We start from the raw sequence: 23,875 nt of genomic DNA, 5'->3' as shown, positions 1-23,875 counted from the left end.
GACCGCGTACCGTAGCTCGTTGCTTAAAAAGTCATCTGCAATGGACTTATGGATATGTGTTTATTTCGTATTTGAAACATTGATAACAGGAGGAGCAGTGATCTTGACTCCTCTAATATAATACAATGGACATCGCCAGTCCATCGTCACGTCCTTGTTGACTTTATTATCTGTAAGTGAATATATAAGGGTAAAATGTCGCGCTCCCGATCACACTGCTCGACCGCGTTATAGACTCTGTATGACCCTTGGTTTCCAAAAACGAGTTCGCTGAGGCATCTTTTAGTGGAGCTAGCAATGGCGGTCGTCCTAAAGCCCTCTTTATCTTTGCTGGCAGGTGTTTCGCCATGAACTCAGCGTCAAAGATAAAGTTGAGGGAGCTATTGAAGAGTATACAAAGCAACATTAGTTGATGAATATTCAGTAATACAATATTCACAATCGCAGCCACGATCAGTTACTTACAGAAGATCGGACACGTCTTGCAGCCCGCTTTGGCGCAGAACAATGTCCACTCGCGCAGCCGTAAGGAGCAATGACAGGTCAGTACCATTGACAATGGGCCTGTCTTCTATTCTCAGCTTGGAGCTCGTCGTTCCAGGGCCCATTAAATGATTAATACACTTCATGTCGATGGTGCTAAACGACGACCTGGCTGATGACACATCTGACACGACATAATCAGAATCATCTTTGTCCTCCTCATCTGCGCGCCTCTCACCGGCTTCATTTCCTTCCACCAGGATAACAGCTTTCTTCTTTTTCACCGCAGCCGTCTAAAGCCATAGGTCCGTGAGCAATGTATCATTAAGACTGGGCATATGGTAAATGAATGAAGATATCTAGCCGTACTACGCGATCATGGCGCTGATGACAAGTGATCATTAAAAAAAGAGCTGATCTCCAGTACCTCCTTGGCCTCGTGGTCATGTGCGTGAGCTTTGCCTCGACTTACTATGCGTACAGTGCTGGACATCTAGTCGCGACATGAGACTTTTGACTAGAAACGCCTATTCATTTTCAGGTACAATCCGCTGAATCGAAGTTTGGATCATTAAAGTGCGTGTTACCCTTTCCTCGGCAAACCAATGTTCGTCGTTTGTCATTATGACCTCTAGTTCAAGAGTTTTTGAGCTTCTACGTTCTTTACGTACTCGCGACTAGATGCCCCACACTATCCCGTTCCTTCGTCTATAGGTTAATCATTCAGGATGTAATGACAATATCAAAATGCAAAATCTTTCTCTGCAGACTGTGTTATACCTGATTCTTAGAACTGGTGGTATTTCCTGGCATGCATACGGACTGCAAACGAGAGGCGCTCTGCTGTTTGCTTGGCGGCTTGTGGGCAGTGAAGGTAGGGAATCGCTGATGACATCCACAAGTTGTCAAACTCAATGGGCGCCAATACCACCTCATTACTCTTTACAAAGTCCGTGATGTTGACGGCACTGCCGCGCTTTTGTTCAGGTACTTCTTCTGAGGAGCATTCATGGTGCGTCGTGATGCGTGAGAATATTGGGCTTAGTTAGGCGATCCCAGGCCAGTCACACCCAGGCCGCGACGCGCTCCTCCTTTTAAAATAGTCTACTAAGAAATTTATGTAAATTTGAAAACAGCAAAACTAGTTTCGCCATCAAAAATAAACATAACGTCCATTGAAAGTGTCCCTGTGTGCAGCATGATTCATCAGAGCTCTTTTCTTTTCCTCATTCACAATGTTGACTGCCGAAATCGCACGACTGGCTACCTCTGTCGCTGACCTTTATCTCCTCCACTTTGAGGAGTGCAATGAAGGTGTCGATATAGAGGAAAACGACGACCCTATCAGATCTTATCTTAATGCACCACGACTGCAGCATCTCCATCGACTAGATTTTGAACAACTGTCTACCAGGGATTGTCGCAAGACCCACACTCGCTGCTCACCGTTTCGTCTCCCATCAAAAAGGTAAATATCAATTTCCACTTCTAAATTCCCTGTCAGCTCTCTATAAACTGTTTCCCATTTGACGCTTTATTGCTCAGATGCGGCTAGAGATATGTTCAGCACTCCTGCTTGTATGATGTTTTGTCAGAAAAAGCAGCTGTGCAAACCCTTTCTGGCAATTGATGAGATTTCTTCCTTGACCCTTGTCATCGTTTGATTTGGGGTGACCAAAGATGAAAGCAATCCTTTGGCCCTCTGTGCATGAAGTCTGCTGGTTATGTAAATGCTTCCTTCTGTCCAACGAATATTTCATCAGTAGGATAGAACTAACCTGTCTCACGGCGGTCTAAACCCAGCTCGCGTTCCCTATTAGTGGGTGAACAATCCAACGCTTACTGAATTCTGCTTCAGTATGATAGGAAGAGCCGACATCGAAGGATCAAAAAGCAACGTCGCTATGAACGCTTGGCTGCTCCATCCTTCCTTCCTCGCGTCCTTCCTCCATCCTTATTCCCTCTATTCTTCTTCTTCAATCCGTTCGTCACTCCATCTCTGCCGGTTGTCATCCACTCATCCTTTCATTCTCCCATCCTCCCATCCTTCCAGGGCCACAGGGCCTTAGTTGTTCTGTGGAACGCGTTGGATTGTTCGGCCATAGGCGCGTGCGAATTGATTATCTAGTGAGCAAGTGACATCGGCTGTTGTCGTTCTGATCTGCAGGTGAGATATGTGTTCGTTAGATAAACAAGGTGCCGAAAACGATGGCGATAGCGGAGAGTGGAAGGACCTTTAACACCCCTGGTCAAGCCGTTGAAGGTTCTGGGAAGGCCCGCGCACTCATGTGTCGCGCAATGCGTACCACTCCTCTTGGGGAGATATCCTTCCCATAGCCGTCTTTGTTCTAGCCGAATGACAAGGCAGAATGTCGGTGGTGAGCCGTGGTCTCCGATAGTGTTACTTTCGGTTTAAAAAGAAGTACCTCTTCTTGAGCGATCATCTCCTTTGTACCTTTGATGAAGGAAGCTTCAATTTCGTCTTTAATGGTATCAGTACTAACCAGTTATCCACCTTTCTATTGTCGAGCTGTGGCTTTGTCGCTACTTGCTTAGGTCAGACTTGATGATGCCAGGACGGATCTCACGTTAGTAACTGGGGCAACCAAATGACTGGAACATCAATCGCGTCAAGGACCTCCTGTTCCGCTCAAGGTGGCTACAGATCTTTTGCTCGGTTTAGCATAGGGTCACAGGATGGGCGCTCAAATTCATCCTCGAGGGCCGTGTGTGTAGTGTGGGATAATCAACATTACTCCTTACATTGCCACTGTTCATTAATGCGGATGATGGTCTTCAAGTCAGGTTGTGAGGAATGAAAGGTACGAGTGCGCTTTTGTGGTTAATAGATGTACTCCTTGTTTTCTGTCTGACCTGTCGCAGGGTAAGGCGTCTTACTGCTCTATTACCGAACGATAACATTTGTAGCCACGCACATGCCTCCAGCAATGCCCGCAATCTTACAGTCGTTTCCGCGATCTCTTGCTGTTTATGGAGACCTTGAAGAGAGCGCACCAACAACGTCTCATGTATGGACTTTTTACCGTCTCTAGCAGGTGTTTATCATGCCTATCGATATGACAATTGAGTGTGCATGTAGGGCACGTCCAGGCGTACATGATGCAGACCTTCCACCGCGAGCATGCCAGCTTATCTGAATTGAAAGTGGCAAAGTGGCAAACCATGAATTGAAATCCGCTAGGAGAAAAAGGAGTGCCATCACATATTATTATTGTCAATGCTGCACGGACTTGACATAAAGGACTATATGGGAGTTTACTTACAAAAAATGTAAAGCTAGCGTTTGTACTTTGTTCTTTACAGCTTTTTTCAGCTCCTTGGTGTTGCATGGTAGACTACATAATATCGGTTTATTCTGCAAGCAATTCGTATGGACTAAATGCATGAGGGCATGAAAATGAATGGATGATACTGTGAGACGTGTATCGTAAGCGCTAATGATCGCTACGGGGAGCATCTTTAAGGCCTGAAAAAGATGCGACCACTTTATTGAGTCTTCTTGGCCTTGGCGGGTCCCAGATAGCGCTTGCGCTGGCCGATCATGTGGGTGTACATGACGAAGAAGCCTGTCGTATTGGAACCATTAAAGAGAGAGACCGCAAAGGCAAAGAAAAGAGGGGTATTGGTTAGAAAAAGGTAGCGAGCATGGGTAAGAGATACAAACGCGTCATGGAAACCATTGACATATGTTAACAAAGCTTTTACCAGGAGGGTAGATGCAGAGCATGGCGCACAGGAAGTAGTAGTAGCCTGGATGGACGGTGTGGGCAAAAGGAAGGGCCTGGTAGATCTCAATAGCCTCGCTTCCAGCGCCAATGGGGTAGAGAAAATAGAAGAAGGTGTAACTGGAAATGAAAAAAAATAAATAAATGTTGAGTTGAGCGGTCCGACAATCCATTGGGTTTCGCAGTGGAATCAAGCATCTGTGCTTTCTAATCACATATGTGAATCATACCGGCACCAAACCAGCCAGGAGGGGCCCAGGTTGACCAGGTTCAAGGCATAGTAAGCGTAACGAATGCACTCTGTAATGCACCAGGCAATCGTCATGGTCGTGAATGCCCAGTATGAACGGACCTACCGAGACGAGCAGATACGCGTGTTAGAAGCCACTGAAGACCAATTGCACATGCATTCTGATTTTTATCGAGCAATAAGCAATTGATGCAATTGAAGCGATCGGGGAGCAAATCGAGCTGCAACAACACGACGTGGACCCACCTCTGGCACTGGGAACAGAGTGCAGATGCCCCAGACAAGCAACAGGCGAGAAGCGACCTGCATGGCAGTGGTACCGACAGGCGACTTGACGAATCCAAAGAGTGAGTGGAAGACCTCGAGCAGGGCAGCAGTCTGGACCCAGACGAGCTGATCACCGACGACGGCATAGACCTTGGTGTAATCGTTTCCCGTGGCAAGCAGAGTCCTGACTGTCTGCAGAAGGACATAGGACCATGCGGCGAACGAAGCCCAGTTGTAGGCCAACAAGTAGAGATTGATAACGGGATTGACGGGCTTGGGCGCCTTCTTGCCGGACGCTGATGAGGAGAGTTCGTACCAAAAGATCAGCAAGGTCAGTGATGCACACGAATGAACGATTCCAAGAAAAAGAGTCAATTTAGTTGATCCTCTGATTGACGTCGGCAGAGTTGTGCGACATACTGGCAGTGGCAGCTCGGCTGGTGGACTTGGTCATATGGAAAGGACGTTCGGAGTGAGAGGGAGTGGAGTGCGTGAAGAGGAGGTTCCTTCATTTCCCCCCTCCCCCCCAACGTTTTTATGTCCTCAGATTAAGGGTTGAGCGTACTATATACGCGACGAGATGCACGGCGAAGCATTTAGTCCAGGTACAGGATGTATTCTAACGGCTTTGTACACAAAGCATTGAAGTGATGAGTGTCCTTACACTTGTTCCTGGAATGTGGTGTTGCAAAATAAACACCGCGCGCGGACCTGATCCAAGATATCGGCCCAGGCAGCAAACAAACCACGAGGGCATTCTGTTTCTACGAACGCTTGAATCCCAGGCTCATGATGGTCACCACTCGGTGCTTCTTTATTCATTATGATTATTATTTTACGGTGGATAGAGGGCATCTTTTTTGATTTTGTTTTTGTTTTTGTTCTTTGTTTTCAGAGAGGATGGATAGAAGTATGAAGAAATAACATCATTATGTCTCTTTTGTGTGTGTGTGTATATGTGTGTGGATGTGTATGGGGTATGATATGCAGGTGGTATGTGAATGAAGAATGTAAGATGAATAAAAAAAGTTAGGTACCGCGTGCGACCCTCTTAGCACTTAGAGCGCGCCTTGCGATACCCAGAACCGGCGAGTAACAGCCTCGTACCGATCAATCACCTCCCCGTCACTCGGAAACTCCCACCCCTCCATTCCTCTAGCCTGCTGCTTTCCCGACATTGCTCCTCCACCAGCCGTCTCCTGCACCGTCGTTCCGTCGAGCTTGACCTGAACTACCACCATTTGTACCCGCAGTCGATAAAACGCTTGCGGGACCCGATCCTGGATACTAAGATACTGAAACATCGTCTCTGCGGGCACATCCTTCGCCAATACCGAGATTGGTTTCATCGTCTGATCCGCCACGAGCTCAACCAGCACCTTTGCCAAGAACGTCGATTTGGATGTCCATGGTGTGCGCTGCTGTTGCTGTTGCTTGTTCAGAGTCCCAATTGTCCTCTGCATCTGTCGCGCATATTCCAACAGCTCTGCAACCCGAGTGGGGATCTGCCATTTGAGTGTGTAGGGCGTAAGACTATAGACCTTCTGGTGCAATCCGAATGTGTGTTCCAGCTCTAACGGACGTACGGTGTTGGGGTACTCCTCTCTCATCTCCTCCGGCAAGAATTCAAAGGGCCGCTCATCACTGGCACCAACGTAGTAGTCGTCGTTGTTGATATCGTGATGTGTGCCCGCGCTGCCTGTGCCTAGACCCTTCCTGAGGCTCCCTCCTCCTTTCGAGCCAGGATAAGGGCTGTCCCGTGGAACCTTGCGCGGTCCTGTAGCGATGCTAATATCGGATCGCCGTACGATGGTCGAAAACACGTCATTGGATGATGGACGATTGTTAGTATCGTCTGCTGGGCCTTCCGATAGTTTTTCCAGTGAATCCCCTGAATGCTGCTGCACTTGTTTGAGTGATGATGACGATGTGGACGAGGCAAGAGCGCCCAAAACCTGCTCCTGGCTCCGACCGCGATACAGCTCTAGCACCAGGACAAACGATCCTCGCTCGGGGAGGGTGACGGGGACCCAGACCTGGGCAGACCCCTTCTTGAAGGGAATAAATCGTTTGAGCGAGAACACTTTTCGGTTGGTGGTTGAGTCTACGAGAACGATGTCGACGGTCGTATCGTTGGGCAGGGTTCTGAGATACTTGCGAGACCATTTTACAGTTTGGTAAGATCCTGTATGCCAGACTGAGCGCGAGTCTGGCAAGAGCAGCAATGGCGTGGTGGGTATCGGTGATGCCGTGGTTGTTTCTGTAGAGGGAGATGGGTCGACAAGGGATCCCTTTCTGGGTGTGGGTGGGCGATATTTCGGGGGGTCTATGGCTCTCTTGGCGAACGATGTGCTTTTCTTTGCCTTTGTCCTCTTGTGATATTGCGTGGCGGATCGGATGGCCGGCGTCTTCCCATTGAGCTTGGCCACTTCTATTTTTGAATTCCCAGGACTTTGTTGCTGTTTTTGCTGGCGTAAGGACGACGAAGAGGACGCCGAAGGCGCCGAGAGTTCTGTAGGGATTGAGAGCCCTTGAGGGACGTTGGCGTTCCTGTTGTTGCTACCACGGCGTTGAGAAGCCGCTGCTGGTGTGAGTTGGCTCGATGCAGCCCCTGTCCTGGAGTGGCCCTTTTGGGAATGTGATTGTTTGTGGTGGTGATTGTGTGACAGGGCTGGAAAGTGGGTATTAAGGGCGGCAGAAGCATTGGGCAGCAGGGCTAGGGCGCTGGCAAGGCTCAGACTGAGCAGGAGGATGGGCTGATGGATCTTCATGAGAAGAAGAGAGAATGAGGAAAGAGATCAGGAGGAAGAGGAGTGATTGCGTGAGGAAGGAGGAAGGAGGAAGAAGAAAGAGTTGCTTGCCTAAATAAGCGATCAGGAGGCAAGGGGGAAAAGGGAAAGGGGGGATACAGAACGTTTGCGGGATATGTATGGTAAGATATGGTATGGTACGGCACGATATAATATGGTAGTCTATGATGTACATGCAACACGGACGGTGCAATGTCGATTGCCAGGAAAGGGTCTTTGAAGAAGAGGGGAGGACGGCGGACGACGTAAGGCAGGGATGGAGTTCCTGCAGAAGAAGAAAAGAGGAAAGAAGAAGGAGGAGAAGGAGAGACTAAAAAAAAGCGTCCGCAGAATGAAAAATAGCCCTTGTGACGCCAGCGGGTGTCTCGACTGGTGGGCGTATAGAAAAGTCTTTTTGTCCTTGTGTGTGCGGGTGGACATCTCTTTCATTTTACCCAGCCATCCACTCGCCGCTTAAAATAAACCATAAAAATGGAAAATAACGGCGCCACGGCCCAGACCCACTCTTTCCTACTGCGGCCAAGATTTGTACTTTCTGTATCGAGGCGTAACATTATGGCTTCAATAAGGAAAAGCTGCCCTTGAGAGCCAAGACGGGAAAAAAAGAGGACTTGGGCACCAAGCACTGCCCCATTTCTGCAAGTAAAGTCAAAGGGAGTAAGGACGGGGAGCACAAAAGGCATAGTCTATCGTAAACTGAATGGTGGCAAAGGCTCTCAATCTTGCCATAAACCATGTGGACTTCATCGCAGCGGACTCAAAAGGAACAAAAGGCATCCCGTCATCGCTCATTTCTGAATACTTTCAAATTTCAATATATCCAGAAGGCCCACCCTGACCATGCTCAAATACTTCTACCGGGTCCTGTGCCAAAAAGCACAGAGTAGCAAGTACGGAATGATGGATAACAAACAAACCCAACCAGCCAAGAAAGCATGCCAAATTGCATTTATTTCTCCGATCTCGCAGAATGCCATTTATTACCAAAATGCACACATGCAATCAAGCACTCCTGCCAATAGTCAAAATACGACCTCTTTTACCTGGAATAGGCTTGTTTTTTGGCTTTTGTATATTTCTTTACGCCCATTTCTGCACTAGGGACTGGAGGAAAAATAGAAAGATACAAAACAACGAGCACCGTCGTCGCGTGGCGCCACACACTGCTCTCGAACCATGACAACTCCCCAAAAAACACGGCGGCAGCCGCCAGATTGATCTACGCTATTTTTAATCGATGCATCATGAACAACGTATCGGACAGATACTGAGGAAGCGAGAGGGAGGTTTTTCCGAACTAGTACGCGGTTTGTAACGCGCATTCTGTCGCTGCTTAAAATGATATGCATTCAATTGAGCTACTACCCTACTCGCGGTTCGGATCATGCCTAAATACCTGTATGGTTGTCCTGTCCAGCCCTTGGAAATTTCAGCCGACTCTGAATCGCTGCCTTGAGACGATCCCATAAACGTGAATGCGACGCGAGGTGGACCAAAGTTCACCATGCGAATCGCGAGCAATGTAGGCGTATCGCTTTGACGAGCTTTGACGGAGAATGCTGGAGCAAGGCCGAACAGTTAACCATCGTAATTGCGGCCCTGCCCACGTTTCCTCCAACACTACCGCTATCAGCGCCGTTAACGGGACTAGGGAATGAGGTTTCCGTCGTCAATGGCGACCAAGGTACTTTTGAAGGTTCAGACGGCGAAAAGGACGGCGACGGTACCTCTGGTGGTGGCGATGACGTTGGTTCAGGAATCTCTGGGGTGGCGGAAGGATACTGGATGATGGTGCAGGCGATTTTGGTGGCGATGGGTTGATGCTATGCAGGGCCTATGCAAACCCTGCATCCCTCATCATTGACGGTTTCATTCGCCCTCGTCAACTGCACTCATGACATTAGCCCAAGCTGCATTAGGTCCTCCAGGAGCACCCAAGTATACTTGTGGGAGTGACCCATATATTCTATCGAAATTAAAATTTGTTTTGCTCAACAGTCGTTGTTGTAAAACTGCATAAAGACCATATCGTTCCTCTAGTCTTATAGCATAGGACCAAGCCAGGTTCCGGAAATGGACATTTCGGTGTCCCAGCGATGTAGTACGAATGCGAAGCGCCCGCGAATTTGGCGTAGAATGCTTGCAGAAATCCGGTGAAGCCTTGAGTCCGTTCGCTTTCTTGGTCCAGTTCAACACCGTCCAAGATCGCGTCATCAAGGGGTTGAGTCGGAGGATCTGCCAAGGAACATGTCCTAGGTGTCCTGGGCAAGGGCTTGGTCTGTGAGGTCGTTAGGAATGGGGTAGGCACTCCAATAGAGAGAATGATGGTCTTGCCTCGAGATTGACCAGTCTTGATATCTTGGTACATCTTGGGGCAGTGCAAAATGGAGGTGCCGGGGTATTTCTCAATGCATCGGCTAGTAAAGTCTAGGAAAGGGAGGTCGTTTCGGATCTGGTGGAGGAATGCGAGGACGAGATATCGATGTTTCCAGCTTGGTAGTATCAGGCAAAGTCTGCTTCTGATTCAGCGTCGCTATTCGTATGAACGAATAGATAAAGAGAAGAATGAGGACACAAATGAGCTAAGGTCTGTCTTTCTCTCTCTTTAAAAAAAAATAGTGATAACGAAAGGATAGAGCTTACTTTTGACTCCAGCGCTGTAGTTGGTCAGGCTGATTTGGCCAAGGACGGTGGTCCTCAATAGCGCGAGGATTGTCTACCGCCTGTCTCGCACGATGAATATTTGCCTATACTGCAATGGTTGTTCTCGATATATATAAAAAAAGAGAGAAGCTCTATGTGGGCGCTTGTGCGTGGGAAGAGAATGACAGTAGGTGGTGTAAAGTACTCTAGATAGACAATAGAGATATATTCTTACAGCCGAGAATCCAGGATGGATAAAAGCAATATGGGGATCAACGCATCTCGGAAGGGATGTGCGCCAGGTGGGCCTTCCCTAGGAAGATTGTTGAAGGAGTGCAATGGGTGCGTAGATCACGACAGCGGAGCTCACGACGGCAGGTGTTATTTTTTGATGTTGTTTCAAAAGGTGGTAGATGTTGCCCCCATATAGTACCTTGCCCGCATGGATACGAACTCGGTGTGGAAGAGGGATATACAACTTCTTCCGAATGGAAGTAGACGAACGCACCCATGGAGGACGCCTTGTGAGCGTATGGGAGGAACTCAGACATATATACTCGGATCTTTCTTTAGATTCTAAGGAGCCACTCAGGCCCAGGACTGTGCTTGTATTTAAGGAGGGGTGGGACCACTAGGCTGCAGAGTTCAAGTCCGCGATCTTGTGGTACTCCTGCTCAGACAGGAGCAAAAAAAAATGGACTGCTGGAAAATTGAAGCAGGTTGGGATGGATCAACAAGTCAGGACTGTTTCAAAAAGATGCTCCAGGATGAATAACGAGGGGACTCGAGGATCCTTGCTTTTTAAACCGGCATAGCAGGTTACGGAACCCTGGGGTCTTGATGCACGTTGTCAATCAGGAGCTCGAGGAGTAGATGACAGATGATTTTCATACTACATGGTCTTTTAGGGTCATGTCGAGGGGCTGTGGGCAAACAATCGATTAGTCTCTGAGGCCATTGTAAAATATAAAACGATACGCGTGTAGAGAATCGATATGTGGGAGGAAGGGCAGGGAGATAAGTTATCAAAGAACATATATTTTGGTTTCTTTGCAACACCTCTAGTCTTTCTGTCTGAACCCTCCTCCTTATCCTTCGTCTTCCTCCAGCCAAAAAATGCAGGGAATAGCAATGAATGACGACCGCTTTCTTTACAATCCGAGCTCCTCCTTGGTCTCGACACCCAACTCGGCCTTGAGGGGGGCAAGTTCATCCAAGTACTGCTTGTAGAGAGCGTCCGATCCAGCCTTGACCTTCAATCCCTCAAAAACACGAACGGCGGTGGCATAGTCATCAACGCGTCTGGACGCCTTGAGAGCAGCGGCAATGACCGAAGGAGAAGGAACGAGATCGTAGCCGAAAGCGTTGTTCAATCCACGCTGAAGCTCAAAGACATCGTCAACGTTATCAAAGAACTTGACGAAGCGCTCGGTAAAGTGCTCAAAGGACTCTTCGCCGTGCTCTGAAGAGTAGTTGCGGACTAGATACAATGGACAAGGAAAAGAGCTGGTCACTGTTAACAACGGCCTTGTAATCGGTCAAGCGGTGCCGTCCTGATAGGTTGGTTAGTTGTCCAGCAATGTACTCCTGTTCCTGATGTCTCTCATACACGGCAGTCTTTGTCCAATTGAGTACTCCTGCAGCTGTTATCGACTCTGATTATGTTGTTGCAACGTCTACACATCAGTAAACCCCTGAAGGAGAAGGTGTGTTGACTTCCATACTGCTATCCTGCCATCGATATCCAGTTCGCCAATATAATATGACATGTTTACATGCTTCCGAGTAATCCATCTTGTGCTCGGATCCGACGTCTCCGACAGAACTGATCTTGGTTCAGAGGTTCAACAAGGATCATTCACATGTGAGTATTGTCGCAAGACATGCTTTCCGAGCGGGAATAAAGCAGAATCCAGAGTTCTTGTTGCATCCGGTTTTGATTCATCCCCCAGTCCACTGCAATTATTGGTTTTTGTCCCGATCCTTTGCGATCAAAGTTGGAAATCATGGTGTACGAACGTACTCTGGACAGAAGATCGAGCAGCGATAGCCGAGCGAGCGAACTGGACGCGGGCAGCGGCGGCGAGAGGGCGAGAGACGGCAGCAAGGCGGTTCATGGTTGGATGCAGTTTGTTGAATGCGGTTGATTCGATGTGCGCTTGCCTTGTTTTTGTCACCGGAAGAAGGGTGCACGATTACACTCTTGTCTCGTCACGTGCGTTTCTCAGATGGATAGATGCCTCTGCACAATTCCTGTGGGCCGGGTCGAGAGAAGGAGCCCGGTGCAATGGATAGCGATCGAATGCCCCTGGATAGTCCATTGCGTACCCAGTGTGCGCGACGCGGTGGCAGGTGGCTCTATTCTTGTTCCACTCTTGCCCTACTGCTCGTGGCTGTTTGCGAACGGTGTGCTGAATGGTGCTCCACTTCATTTTGCAGGTACAGAAGACCGAGGATGACTAACTTTCTAACTTTGTCTGATAATGATAATGACAAATACAACGGCTATGGCATTTATAATAGTAGTGGCGCTTTAAGTGGGACCATCGCTCTTACAGCTCTGCCTGTTCTGTTTGATCTTGATTCGTTTTTTTTTGTTGCAATCCCACACTCTTCTCATACCCACAACCTCACACTGTTTCTTTGCGCTGCTTGCATCCACTCCCTCGCCTATAAGCAGCCTCTTCTTTTCTGTCGAATTGGCTCCCTCCCCCTGTATCTTCTGTACCTGTTCACACCTCTCTTTCATGATGGCCTGCGATATCTCCATGACAGAGACCCCACCTGCATCTGCCCAGGCCAACTACATCCCCAGGAACGCTATCGACCATATGAATCCGTTCTTCTTCAAGAGCCACGCTCACTCTCACAGCCACTCTCGGCAGCACCACAACCACGGCAGCCGGCACAGCTACAACCAGCCATACCCAGATACCCATACCCTTCATACCAAGGCCGAAGACGCTGTCTTTCTCCAAACCCCCGTCCCTCGTCGCCCCTCCATCCAGATCGACGGTCCTGCCACTGTCAACCCGACCACATCCACTGTCACCACTGCAGCCTCATACAACACCCCTCCTTCTACCCCACCACTGGCACAGGAGCCCACTAAGCGCATTACCGATGCCATTGCCTGGTGCACGGCCAGAGCTAGGATTCCCACTCCTGACGGATCCGAGTACTTTTTGCACATCTACGAGAATTCGAAGGACAAGAAGGAGCATCTGGCCTTTGTCTTTGGGGATGCCATCCGAAGCAAGAGTCTTGACAAGGCCCAATGGGGTGAGACGGAGCTGGATCGAGTGAAACGGGGTGCTTATACGGGCCGTCTTCGAAACACAGTATCAGAGGAGCAGCAGCATCCTACTTCTTCTCCTGTCTCGAATTACTCCACAGATTCACCACAAGTAGTGCAATCGGTAGAAGTGCCCTTGATTCCTTTAACCCGTATCCATTCGGAGTGCTTCACGGGTGAGATCGGTCACTCTGCGCGGTGCGACTGCGGAGAGCAATTGGACGAGGCTATCCGACTTATGAAGGCTGAGGGATCGGGCGTTGTGGTCTACCTTCGCCAGGAGGGTCGTGGCATCGGCCTTGCCGAGAAACTAAGGTAACATACCTACGGGTGCTTTTTTTTTCCCCTCACAGTGCTCGATATCTCTGCCCTGTTTTACTTTCTAGCCCCATGTGAATATTCATTCCTAAACTTGATGTTTCTCCACTCAACCGACTCAGCACCTGAAACTCCTTTTAAAGCAAAAAAAAACTGTAATGACCAGCTCCTACTCGTTGTGTAAGAAAGAACAGTCGCACTAACACCATATAACCTTATCTCCTTCAATAGAGCGTATAATCTTCAGGATCTGGGGTACGACACTGTGATGGCCAACCTGATGCTGAACCACGGAGCAGACGAGCGTACATACGAGGTCGCTCAGGCCATTCTTGAGGATCTTGACCTGAACCAGGTTCGCCTGTTGACGAACAACCCCGACAAGATTGAACAGATCGAGAAGGATAGCCAGATCAAGGTAGTCGAGAGAGTGCCGATGATGCCAAAATCCTGGGAGGCTATTGAGCAAGGCACAGAAGCATCCCTCGAGGTTAGGGAGGGTGCGGTCGAGAACAAGATTGTCAGAGGCAAGGAGCTTGACAAATATCTGAGGGTCAAGGTGGAGAGGATGAGGCACTTGATCAGCATCCCCTCTAGCATGAGCGTATAATGGTCATCTCTCCTTTTTTTCTGTATACCTTTTGCCTTTCCTACTTGTAATTTTACCCCATCCCACACGATGCCGTGTGTCTTTTTTCCTGTTCGAATAAACGTGGATTTTAAACATACGATTAGATGATCATAGATAAGATATGGCTTTATTTACAGGCGAGAAACGCAATTGCGTACTAGGAAGGGACGCAAGGAGTCGTTGATGCAACACGCGGTCCCCTGAGATCATCACTCTTACTGGGACAGCTTGTCAGAGAGATGCTTCTTGATTTTGATTGCATCGGCTGTAAACTTACGAATCCCTTCTGCGAGTTTCTCGACCGCCATGGGGTCCTCGTTCAGTACCCATCGGAAGGACGGCTCGTCGAAGGACACCTTGGGTTGCTGCTCTGTTGTTGAGGCCTTTGCGATCTCCGTACTTAGTTTGCGGTCGATCTTCTTGTTGGACTTTTGCATCTCCTCGAGCAGGGAGGACAAGATGGTCAAAAAGTCGCAAGCCGGCCAACTCCTCAATCTCCTCGATATTGCGGAAGGAGGTCTCCCATGACAATGGTCTTGTAGCCGATATGCCTGTAATTGTTAAAGATTTTTGTGACTGAAATTACACCAGGGTCTTTCCCTCCTCTTCCCCCCCCGGTAGTCTGACGCAATGGGCTTAGTTCGTCTCTCCAGGTCTACGAGAGAAGTGCAGGGTGCATACTCGAACAAACGAGAATAAGAGTGTCAGGTTGCAGTGGATTCCTTCGACGGACTCGAGGTGCTTGGCAGCCTGGATACCCTCCCAAGTGGACGCGATCTTAATCAAGACCCTATCCTTACCGATTTCGGCATCATGGTAGAGGCTGATAATTCCCTTAGCCTAGGCAATCCGTCGCCTCCTTCTCAGAAGAGAACTGGGAATCGATCTCCGTCGACACGCGCCACGGCACGGCCTTGAGAATCTCGGCTCGGAAATTGATCAGTAATTTGTTCAGTGCGGAATCTGTCTGCTTCTCGATTGAGCTTTAGGTACAAAAGAAATAAAGACATTAGATATCCTGCCAGCCATATGTCTTTTTGTAGATGACCATACCGTTTTCAAAGCTGAAAGAATAAGAGCCTTCTTATCCCCCAGTACTTTTACCATAGGCAATAGCATCATCAATCAGATGTGGGCCTGTATTGAGTAATGGCTGAGCAGAAGATGTGGTGTCAGCAAGCAGTATTGGGACATGTTGATTCGCTTGATGGACACCGCGCTTGCTTTCAAAGTCGCCCGAGTCAGAGACGATGGTGGCGATGGCCTTGATCTGGTCGAGGGGAAACATAGTGTTGGCAGAGATAAGGAGTGAGAGAAAGAAAGTGATCGAGGACTGTGGACACCAGGAAAGGAGAGATAAGGACCGATGCCATTACATGACAATAAAACCGACGCGTTTTTTTTTGATTTTCTTATCGCATACTAGCTGGCGATTCATACGTAAATGTATGTGCGTGTTTCTCAATGCGCTCGCTCCAAAGTATCATGCAACGCCACTTGCCGCGATTGTTGGTTCTGTCACATTGCTGTGTTAGTTAATGCAACATATGAGGATGCATAATGCATGCATGCGCGCATGCATGCACTACGGCGCAGGCTTCAGAATAAAAAAAAAAAAAAAAAGGCCTGGACTTGCATATGAAGACACATTACAGGTTTTATCTCCAGATTGTTGCACAGGGCTGAGGCACACGATTGAGGCATTCTTTAGAAAGAACGATGCCGTTTCCGCAGTTAATCACGCCAGGTAAAGCGCGCACTACAATTCACTACAATTGACCGCTACATCCAATGACCAGGCGATGTGCCCTACACATCGTCAACCAAGCATTGTCCACTGAGCGACCGTTCATTAGCACATGGCTCTCTCTCTCTCTTTTTGGTCACTTTTTCATGCTATGCAGACCAGCAAGAATCTGAGGTGGAAAGTTAATGAGGCTCACTTTTGCCCTCTCCTCAGTCTCCACTCGGCTGCAATCATTAATGAATAAAAGACAACAGCACCCTGCCGCATGGTTGCACAGACAGCGCAAACAGACAAACGAGAATATCAACAGGGTGGTACATGCGAAGAACCATCTACCGCAAGCACGAGTATAATGCGCCCAAACAGTAGCAAGCACCAGCACCAGGCAGCGGCAGCAAGAAATATTTGTGTGTTCATTTCTTTTGCTTTCCACCAACAAAATAGAGGAGGAGTTGCAATTGATTCGACATGGTGGGCCTCGTTCTCGGCCCATCGCCTGCAAACCGGGCAAGTTGGGGTTGCGCATGCAGTCGAATTTTTTTTTTATTTTTTTTTTAGTGATTCACGCCCATTTGCTACTCCATCATCTGTATGTTTTTCTCTAACATGTGGAGAGAATGCACAAACCATTGACCCTCAGGTACACAACCCACACTCACCCCACTCACCCACTTGCCTGCTCACTCACATACACATGGCTCTACTCCCTCAGTTCGGCACCCTCCACGGACGAAGACCGACCCCTGAGAGCCTTGCTTGGACAGCGCCTTTTTTTGTCCCCGAGTCCTCCAAAGCTGGGATTGTAAAAATAAAAAGAGTTAGGACCACAGCTGACCTCAATTGAGCATCGACATTTAGCACAAACTAGGGCAAGTTGGCTGCCGAAATTTTAGTTCAGTTGCAATGCAGGGTTGGACCATAGTGCATAAAGAGATGAACGTTTTGTATGCCCTGGTCTAGCATTTTTGTAATAAAAATAACCCGTTAGGCTAAGGCATTAATGGTCATGGCATGGTACTTTTAGCTGAGATGGACTCGAAGAAGCAAGGGTGAAAAGAAGATGGGTAGGGGGATAATCCAGATTGGCAAAAAAAAATAAAAAAATAAAATAAAACTCTATAGCACGCCCTGAACCTTGTCTTTGTATAAGTCAAGACTGGGGCAGCCAGTCCGAATATGTAGCATTTTCTCGTCGATGTTGCAATCATGAGAGTTGAACTATCCTTAGCATGACCATGGGGTTCATTTGGTCCGCATAGACGACGACGACGACGACGGTTGCTTGGCTTCATGGATTTTGGTTGGTATAGTTCCATTGTTAGTTTTTGGTTGGTTACCCGAACGTATGGATAACTTCGATAATAAGGTTTTTATTTGTTTGTATGGTCTGGTTTCCGTTGCCCTACGGTTTGTTCGCTTTCTCGAATCCTTTTTTCTTTTTTGGTTCTTGATGCTAATGCATGCCAATTGCCTTCTCTCACCTCTCTTGTTTTCTCTCTTTTCATTTATTTTTTTCTCTACCTCCACGCTCTTCCCCACTCATCGTCATTGCTGCCACTCTTCCCTCTTTTCCTCCTCCACCATCGCCATTGCCACCCCCTCTTCGTGTTCTCAGTAGCTCTGTCCCCCCATCTTCGCGTCCCCGCCCCTCTACCTAACTCACGCGCGTACACTCACCGCCGCACTTACTGGGAATCATCTCTTTGATCTCCAACACCATTCCTTTTGCAGGATCCCAGTCGTTTGGGTAAGGACTACCATCACTTGCGGATGGGGGCGGAAGAGCGAACTTCAGTTGCGGTCTTAGACCGATCGTCAGACATGTTATTGTACAAAATGCTAATGATATTTTCCCCCACTCCAATTCATTTCCAGGAACAATCTGCTTTGGAAGACCTGATTTCTGAAGGGTGTCAGGGAAAAAGACGAGGAAAAAAAAGACTCCGCTCCACATATTTAACTGCACTTTAATTTAACATTTTTCGTTCAATTCAACTGGCGCTGCACTTCCCTCACAACCCCTCGTTCCCATACGACTGAAAAGACACGCCTTCGACAAGGATCATCTGAACAAAGATCATCCTCCATCCGCCATCACAGAGACTCATTCCTTCACCTGCTCAGTCTATACCTCCGCACTCCATTGAAATATATAGTATATAATCTAGTATACATATTCTGATCCGCCTTTGTCACACCATTCTACACCCTTCAAACGCACGCACTTTCATATCATGACAACAATGGAGAGGCCTGCTGCATTGGGCTCCTACAACGACCCCTACAACGCTCATGGACACCCAGATTCCTATGCCAACAACACCCCACACCATGCAGGTCTCGGCCTTCAGCATCCTGCTTCCAACAAACGTGCCTCCGTCCAAAGTGCAACTCAGCTGCCCTCCACAAAGGCTCTCGCAATCACATCTAGAATAACAAGGGGAGCATCCCCTCCGCCACTCATGGGGTCAGCGATCGTGCTCGTCAACGATTCAGCCCTACACTGTTTTGGAGGTCGACTCGAGGATCGCGAGCTAACAAACTGTCACTACGTACTCGACGTTGAAACGGGATACTGGATGACGATCCAAGCTGCAGGCGACAACGCCAATAGCAACGGCAACAGTAACAGTAACACCGACACAGGGACGTCTGATTCAAGGGCTCTCTTTTCGCTTTCGCTCTCGACCGATCCCGTCAATACCAACTCCGGTTCGCTATCGATTCAGCCTTGCCCTCGGTACTTCCACACCCTTAATGCATACGGCACGTCTTTGATCCTGTTTGGCGGCATGGGATCAGCACAGGTACAGCAGAACGGCGAAGACAGTGACAATGAAGGTGACCAACCAGGAAAGTTGGCAGCACTAGATGATCTGCATGTGTTTGACATTGTCACACAACGCTGGCAGCAGAAGCACCCTCGCGTGAACGAGCACACCCCAAGGGCGCGCTGGGCACACATGGCGACGATCCTCGATCACTATCTGATAGTCATTGGCGGCACAGATACGGTCAAGGCATATGTGGAGGATGCATGCATTCTCGACCTCCATACCTGGGAATGGGTTGCATCCGTCAGGAACATCGGACAATGTGGGTCATATAGGACAATTGCCGCCACAGGCCCCAGCGTACAGGCCTCTAATGAGTCTATGCCATCATCGCACTCGTTCCCATCCGTGAATGCGTCCTCGCCTCAGATCTCGTCCAGCCTCTCGTGGTCAACAACAGAATCTGGTTCAATTGATGCCATGGCCAACCTTTCCATGGTGTTGAGTGGGCGCATCTCCGTCCCGAGCTCGACTACATCCTCTCGATCAATAAAGACATCGACAGCAAAAGAGACAACGGATTCTGAACAGGACAGCATCAAGAAAACGTCGGTTCGGTTGAAGAGTGGAGAGTTGACGCCTGCGTTCAACGCTGGCACTGACATGCCCTCGATCTATCTCTATTCCAACTACAACTTTCAAAACCTGCAGAGGGAATTCAAAGTCATCGCCCCACAGTATTCTCCGTCCTTGGCGTCGTCAACACCGTCGTTCACGTTAATCGACAGGTCGCAGGCACTTGAAAGGACGGGCTATGAGCTCCCGCCAGGCCTGCGTTTCCCCCAGGGACATGTATATCAGAACCAGCTGATCCTGACAGGAACATTGATCGTGCCGGGCAAGGCTCCTACGCTGGCCATTTATTCATTCAGTCTATCGCTCAACAGATGGGAAAAACTTGACACCGATACTTCTCTCCTTACTGGATCATGGAACAGGACGATCCTCCACCCCGCAACAGGCACCTTGCTCATCTTTGGCAATCGCGAGTCGAACGCCGAGATCGACTATTCTACCAGAATCCAGCACCACCACCACCTCATGATGATCAACCTGCAGGCATACGGTCTCTACGAACGACCCGTGCCATCGTTCCTCCGCATAGCGCAGGACCTGGGCGAGGATCTTCTCAGAGAGACAGGGCTGAGTGATATGCACCTTGCCTCTGCAACCGGAACGCTCTTTGATGCCAACTCCACGATCCTTGCAGGGCGCTGGCCTGAATTTGCAACCATGCTCCTTTCACCACCCTATGTCACGCCGCTGATCCTCGTCCTTCCAGTCCCAGACGAAGTCATCCCGGTCTTCTTGCACTATCTCTACACAGGAGCGCTACCGCAGAATGCGCTTATCACACCGGGTATCGCGGACTACTTGCTAATTCTCGCACGGCGGTACCAGCTCAATGGTCTTCATGCGCTGACATTGGATGTGCTGCACCAAGCTGTCATCACCAATCCCATGCGAGTCTATAACTCAGCGCTGATGGCTGGAGAACTCGGTCTACAGGCGCGCGCGGTTGGGTTGGCCATGTTCGCTAACAGGGCCGCACAGTCAGGGCAGGACCAGCCGCCACCACTCCCTCCAGCGCCACGAAAACGTGTATCTGTGCAGGCGTACGTGCTCGAGAATGGTCTCAGCCGAAACTACAGCACCCGAGTCCCGCCACCTTCAAGTCGACCGCCCGTCACACCTGAGCGACGACACCGCGGCCCTCCTTCGCACCACTCTCGCGACAGTGTGAGTACGGATGGAGGCAATGGTGGAATTGGTCTCGTTGGAGAGACGCTTCTTCAGCAGTACAGCCATTCCACAATACAGCAGCAGCAGCAGCAGCAGCAGGGAACCGTGTACATGTCCTCCCCAGAACCGGGTGCAGCCTCTCGACAGCAGCGCGCCGTGTGGTCACCACCTACAACATCCTCTTTCTCGAGTCAGCAACACCACCACCATCATCCAGTTTCGTTCTTGAGTACAGGATCTGGTGGGTCCGGATCGGCAAATGACAGTCCGCTGGCTTCACCTGTCGCGCACTCGAGAGGTCAGTCGTATTTCCAGGGGTACTCCTCTCCACTGCCACCCAACGCGCAGACACAGGGCTCGTATGCATCACATGGGGCAGGCTATATGCGCAATGGCAGCGAGGGGGTCCCAAGTGTGTATGTACAGGACGATCAAGACGATGGCACGTCGATCCACTCATCTGGGGGAGGCCGGGATATGAGGGCGCAGCAAGCAAAGCGGCGGCTGCAGATGCAGATGCAGATGCACCAGGAGCTGGATCAGCAGCACCAGCAGTTGCAGCAGCAACATCAGAGGCAACAGGAGGAGTATGCACGACAGTTGATGTTGATAGAGCAGCAACAGGCGAGAGACGAGGAGTTGGCGATGCAACAACAGCAACAACAACAACACCAGCAGAGGTTCTTGCAGAAACAACAGCCCCTGCAGCATAATCCAGCGGTGATGATGGGAGCGTTAGATTACCATATGGGAGGAACGCCGAGCAATGTGAGCACCAAGTCGTCGGGATCGAAGAGCAACGGAAAGAATTACGCGAGTAGTATGATGACCGTGACGACGGAGTCCACTGTGGAGTCACACAAGTCAGGCAGCAGTGGAGGCAAGGCGATGAGTGTGAAGAGCACGGGAAGTGAAGAGAAGAAGAAGGGGCTGTTGGCAAAGATGAAGCCGCCAAAGCCCAAAGCTAGTGGTGCGGATCTAATGAAGAGCGCAGGGTTCTAGAGAGTAGAACGAGAACAAATTAAACAAAACGCTTAATAGACAAGACGTAAGACCAATGTGTCGTTCTGCTGAAAGTGTATATCGCGAGAATAAGGGAGCCTTTGCAAGGGGCTGCTTGGGCGCGGGGGCTCCGGATGGCTAGACGGCTAAACCGCGCTATCCGGACGCGTCTGGTTCCCTGATTAGGATGCCATTGTTGTTCGCGGACGCTAGTTTACTATAGTGTCTAGAGTCTATAATACCTATTTTTTTTTGCTCTTTCTGTCTGCTTGAGCACCCATCAATTCTACGAAAAGAAAAAAAGAAAAGAAAAAAGCAATAGCAGCGAGCAGTGATCCAGCGTCTCTAACTTCTCCTAACACAAGGAGTCGCGAAAGCATAGGATAATCCTTCCGCATATTATTTACTCTACGCTAGACAAACTTCTTCCTGAGCTGAGGGTCCCTCCCGCCTGATATCCATCTATGTCCGAAAGTCCGCTTCAGCTTTGGTGTGCTTGATTATGGTCTACATAAACACGTCCTCTTGGAAAATGAGATGAGGTTTTCTGCCGAATCCACGCCCGGTCATCGTGACCTGCGTACCAATCATGGACTAGGAAGCAATTAATTGGAATAAAGACAAAGCCGTAGAAGCTGTGGCACACATTCATTACCTTCTATCTACGCAGAGGTTCGTGTAAGAGCCGAGTGTCGAGGCTTGAATGGCCGTAGCATCCATTATATCGGTCAAGGATTGTTTCCAGGACCTTTCAGGAACTAAATTCTGATCCTGTCATCTGTATTGGCGACTATTGCGGTCAAGCTGAGTCGTGCCGTTGAGGCTGGCCTTTCGGAAGTGTGCAATGTTTTGGATGGTCTCTGCGCTGCTGTCCGGCGTCCTGCTGCGGTACCACCGCTGCAGTCGGTAGTTGATCGCCAGCAGCTGTGAAGACATTGTGGAGAGGCGACATGCGCAGAGTCTTTCCGTTGAAGCGCTATTATCGAGCTATTGTGGGGTATGTAGCTGTAGTATTTTGTGTGTCGATACGCGAGTGGAGTTGACCAGTACACGAGTAAGTCGATTGAGTGGTAACGAGGAAAAGAGGATGGAAATAGAGGAGAAGGAAAGGCAGAGTCCACAGGACGCATACTGGGATGAAACCAGTGCAGAGTTAACATAGGATCTGTCCATCTTTAGCAAAAAACTGCAAACAGATTTGCTTTCTACATGGAGTTGAACCCGACACAGCTGACAAAGCGATAGAGGTCCCGACATGTCAGGGTCCATTGCTGTTACCGATATACCAGATATCACTTTCATCCCGGACACACAGCAGAAGATCGACAGAAGACAATTCTAATTTGGTCCGGAGGAAAAGAATCGCTTAGTTCTAATCCTCTCTTGTGCGAAGTGGGTTGTCAAGGAAAACATTCCAGCATTTCACGATCTATCATGCCTACAAGTTAACAGGTCTTTTGATTTTGATAGCAAAAAGAAGATCCAGGATCCAGGACAAACGCGATCCTTGCAACGCACTGAGATTGGTGAATATCGATACCGGCTTCTCTATTTGCGTTGTATAGGAACTGAATCCATGGCCAAACATATCGACATCAGTATTGTCACTGCTATTCTGGACGCTGTTGTTATTACTGCTGCTGCTGCTGCTACGGCTAATACCATCGAGCGATGTTCTGTTAACAAAGATGCTAAAAAGACGCTGGTTCCAGTCCCTACTTGAAAAAAGGAGCTCCTTTTCACTTGCATTTTTTTTTTTTTTTTGTACTTATACATTACATCTGCATACCCAGACACCCTGGGCAGGGCGATCGATCTACATTAACGTAGGAAACCACCCACAGTGCTGTCGTGCATCTTCTTAAAAAGCACACGCCTTCCCGAACACTCCTTTTCCCTTTCCTCATTCTCTTTCACATTTTGTTCTCTTATCCTACTCATTTGCCACTCAATCTCCCCCCACTCGCGACCCAATTCTTTCTTCTCTTCACCTTTTCGACCCGACAGGAGAGGAACTCAGTCCCGACATAAACGAGCAAGGAACGAAAGCAATAAAAGGACATACAGGACATGGATTCATTACAGAGAGAAATAAGTACAGAGGCG

The 23,875-nt window shown here is 49.0% G+C and overlaps 9 protein-coding genes across 9 annotated transcripts, besides 2 other annotated features; 3 read left to right on the top strand and 6 right to left on the bottom strand.

Moving 5' to 3' along the window:
* Positions 1-166: 166 nt before the first annotated feature.
* Positions 167-976, bottom strand: BC939DRAFT_500540 (uncharacterized protein; the record flags this gene model as incomplete). Its single annotated transcript, XM_051560055.1, has 3 exons — positions 167-380; positions 466-776; positions 911-976. The coding sequence occupies 3 exons, from the start codon at positions 974-976 to the stop codon at positions 167-169; spliced, it is 591 nt and encodes a 196-aa protein (XP_051415110.1).
* A 742-nt stretch (positions 977-1,718) lies between these two features.
* Positions 1,719-1,951: a sequence feature (Protein overlapping with rRNA (BC939DRAFT_49674, KAI7828754.1) was converted to a misc_feature.).
* A 390-nt stretch (positions 1,952-2,341) lies between these two features.
* Positions 2,342-2,552: a sequence feature (Protein overlapping with rRNA (BC939DRAFT_49674, KAI7828754.1) was converted to a misc_feature.).
* A 1,438-nt stretch (positions 2,553-3,990) lies between these two features.
* BC939DRAFT_474609 (tyrosine phosphatase-like protein) lies at positions 3,991-5,200 on the bottom strand (the record flags this gene model as incomplete). Its single annotated transcript, XM_051558435.1, has 5 exons — positions 3,991-4,070; positions 4,210-4,349; positions 4,460-4,581; positions 4,726-5,042; positions 5,167-5,200. 5 exons carry the CDS (start codon positions 5,198-5,200, stop codon positions 3,991-3,993), a joined length of 693 nt encoding a protein of 230 aa, XP_051415109.1.
* A 303-nt stretch (positions 5,201-5,503) lies between these two features.
* Positions 5,504-7,876, bottom strand: BC939DRAFT_442831 (uncharacterized protein). The gene has a single exon (XM_051554443.1). It carries the CDS (start codon positions 7,515-7,517, stop codon positions 5,805-5,807), a length of 1,713 nt encoding a protein of 570 aa, XP_051415108.1. The 5' UTR covers positions 7,518-7,876; the 3' UTR covers positions 5,504-5,804.
* A 1,086-nt stretch (positions 7,877-8,962) lies between these two features.
* Positions 8,963-10,767, bottom strand: BC939DRAFT_490685 (uncharacterized protein). The gene is made up of 4 exons (XM_051559460.1): positions 10,676-10,767; positions 10,200-10,303; positions 9,662-9,973; positions 8,963-9,522 (listed from the first exon to the last, which is right to left on the bottom strand). Exons 1-4 carry the CDS (start codon positions 10,748-10,750, stop codon positions 9,426-9,428), a joined length of 588 nt encoding a protein of 195 aa, XP_051415107.1. The 5' UTR covers positions 10,751-10,767; the 3' UTR covers positions 8,963-9,425.
* A 570-nt stretch (positions 10,768-11,337) lies between these two features.
* Positions 11,338-12,758, bottom strand: BC939DRAFT_442827 (cytochrome c oxidase subunit VA-domain-containing protein). The gene is made up of 2 exons (XM_051554442.1): positions 12,223-12,758; positions 11,338-11,679 (listed from the first exon to the last, which is right to left on the bottom strand). The coding sequence occupies exons 1-2, from the start codon at positions 12,314-12,316 to the stop codon at positions 11,351-11,353; spliced, it is 423 nt and encodes a 140-aa protein (XP_051415106.1). The 5' UTR covers positions 12,317-12,758; the 3' UTR covers positions 11,338-11,350.
* On the top strand, positions 12,759-14,540 carry BC939DRAFT_442825 (GTP cyclohydrolase II-domain-containing protein). Its single transcript, XM_051554441.1, has 2 exons — positions 12,759-13,809; positions 14,044-14,540. Exons 1-2 carry the CDS (start codon positions 12,947-12,949, stop codon positions 14,420-14,422), a joined length of 1,242 nt encoding a protein of 413 aa, XP_051415105.1. The 5' UTR covers positions 12,759-12,946; the 3' UTR covers positions 14,423-14,540.
* A 118-nt stretch (positions 14,541-14,658) lies between these two features.
* BC939DRAFT_483377 (uncharacterized protein) lies at positions 14,659-15,731 on the bottom strand (the record flags this gene model as incomplete). The annotated part of the gene is given in 8 exon segments (XM_051559176.1): positions 14,659-14,883; positions 14,900-14,962; positions 14,973-15,098; positions 15,125-15,283; positions 15,342-15,426; positions 15,492-15,507; positions 15,548-15,580; positions 15,668-15,731. 8 exon segments carry the CDS (start codon positions 15,729-15,731, stop codon positions 14,659-14,661), a joined length of 771 nt encoding a protein of 256 aa, XP_051415104.1.
* A 2,843-nt stretch (positions 15,732-18,574) lies between these two features.
* BC939DRAFT_389158 (uncharacterized protein) lies at positions 18,575-20,620 on the top strand (the record flags this gene model as incomplete). Its single annotated transcript, XM_051551877.1, is given in 5 exon segments — positions 18,575-18,751; positions 18,837-18,902; positions 18,920-19,324; positions 19,556-19,731; positions 19,771-20,620. Coding segments are annotated over 5 exon segments (1,674 nt in total), but the record flags the coding sequence as incomplete, so codon positions are not given.
* Positions 20,621-20,864: 244 nt separating this feature from the next.
* On the top strand, positions 20,865-21,820 carry BC939DRAFT_442813 (uncharacterized protein). The gene has a single exon (XM_051554440.1). It carries the CDS (start codon positions 20,879-20,881, stop codon positions 21,767-21,769), a length of 891 nt encoding a protein of 296 aa, XP_051415102.1. The 5' UTR covers positions 20,865-20,878; the 3' UTR covers positions 21,770-21,820.
* The last annotated feature ends 2,055 nt before the right edge of the window (positions 21,821-23,875 follow it).

This window comes from Gamsiella multidivaricata (assembly GCF_025024155.1).
Source record: "Gamsiella multidivaricata strain RSA 2152 chromosome Unknown BC939scaffold_13, whole genome shotgun sequence".
Taxonomy (NCBI): domain Eukaryota; kingdom Fungi; phylum Mortierellomycota; class Mortierellomycetes; order Mortierellales; family Mortierellaceae; genus Gamsiella; species Gamsiella multidivaricata.
The sequence above is the reverse complement of the archived record's forward strand: the minus strand, read 5'-3'. Positions and strand labels throughout refer to the sequence as shown.

What these genes read in the sequence shown, in the direction of transcription:
- BC939DRAFT_442831 (XM_051554443.1), bottom strand. Translation starts at nt 7,517, where the DNA reads ATGAAGATCCATCAGCCCATCCTCCTGCTCAGTCTGAGCCTTGCCAGC.
- BC939DRAFT_490685 (XM_051559460.1), bottom strand. Translation starts at nt 10,750, where the DNA reads ATGTCTGAGTTCCTCCCATACGCTCACAAGGCGTCCTCCATGGGTGCG. An exon ending in ACTTCCATTCGGAAGAAGTT is followed by an intron (nt 10,304 to 10,675) that starts GTATATCCCTCT and finishes ATTGCAGTATAG; the next exon opens with GCAAATATTCATCGTGCGAG. An exon ending in TTCGCGGGCGCTTCGCATTC is followed by an intron (nt 9,523 to 9,661) that starts GTACTACATCGC and finishes TAATTTCGATAG; the next exon opens with AATATATGGGTCACTCCCAC.
- BC939DRAFT_442827 (XM_051554442.1), bottom strand. Translation starts at nt 12,316, where the DNA reads ATGAACCGCCTTGCTGCCGTCTCTCGCCCTCTCGCCGCCGCTGCCCGC. An exon ending in TGCTCGATCTTCTGTCCAGA is followed by an intron (nt 11,680 to 12,222) that starts GTACGTTCGTAC and finishes CATTGTATCTAG; the next exon opens with TCCGCAACTACTCTTCAGAG.
- BC939DRAFT_442825 (XM_051554441.1), top strand. Translation starts at nt 12,947, where the DNA reads ATGATGGCCTGCGATATCTCCATGACAGAGACCCCACCTGCATCTGCC. An exon ending in GGCCTTGCCGAGAAACTAAG is followed by an intron (nt 13,810 to 14,043) that starts GTAACATACCTA and finishes CTCCTTCAATAG; the next exon opens with AGCGTATAATCTTCAGGATC.
- BC939DRAFT_442813 (XM_051554440.1), top strand. Translation starts at nt 20,879, where the DNA reads ATGTCCTCCCCAGAACCGGGTGCAGCCTCTCGACAGCAGCGCGCCGTG.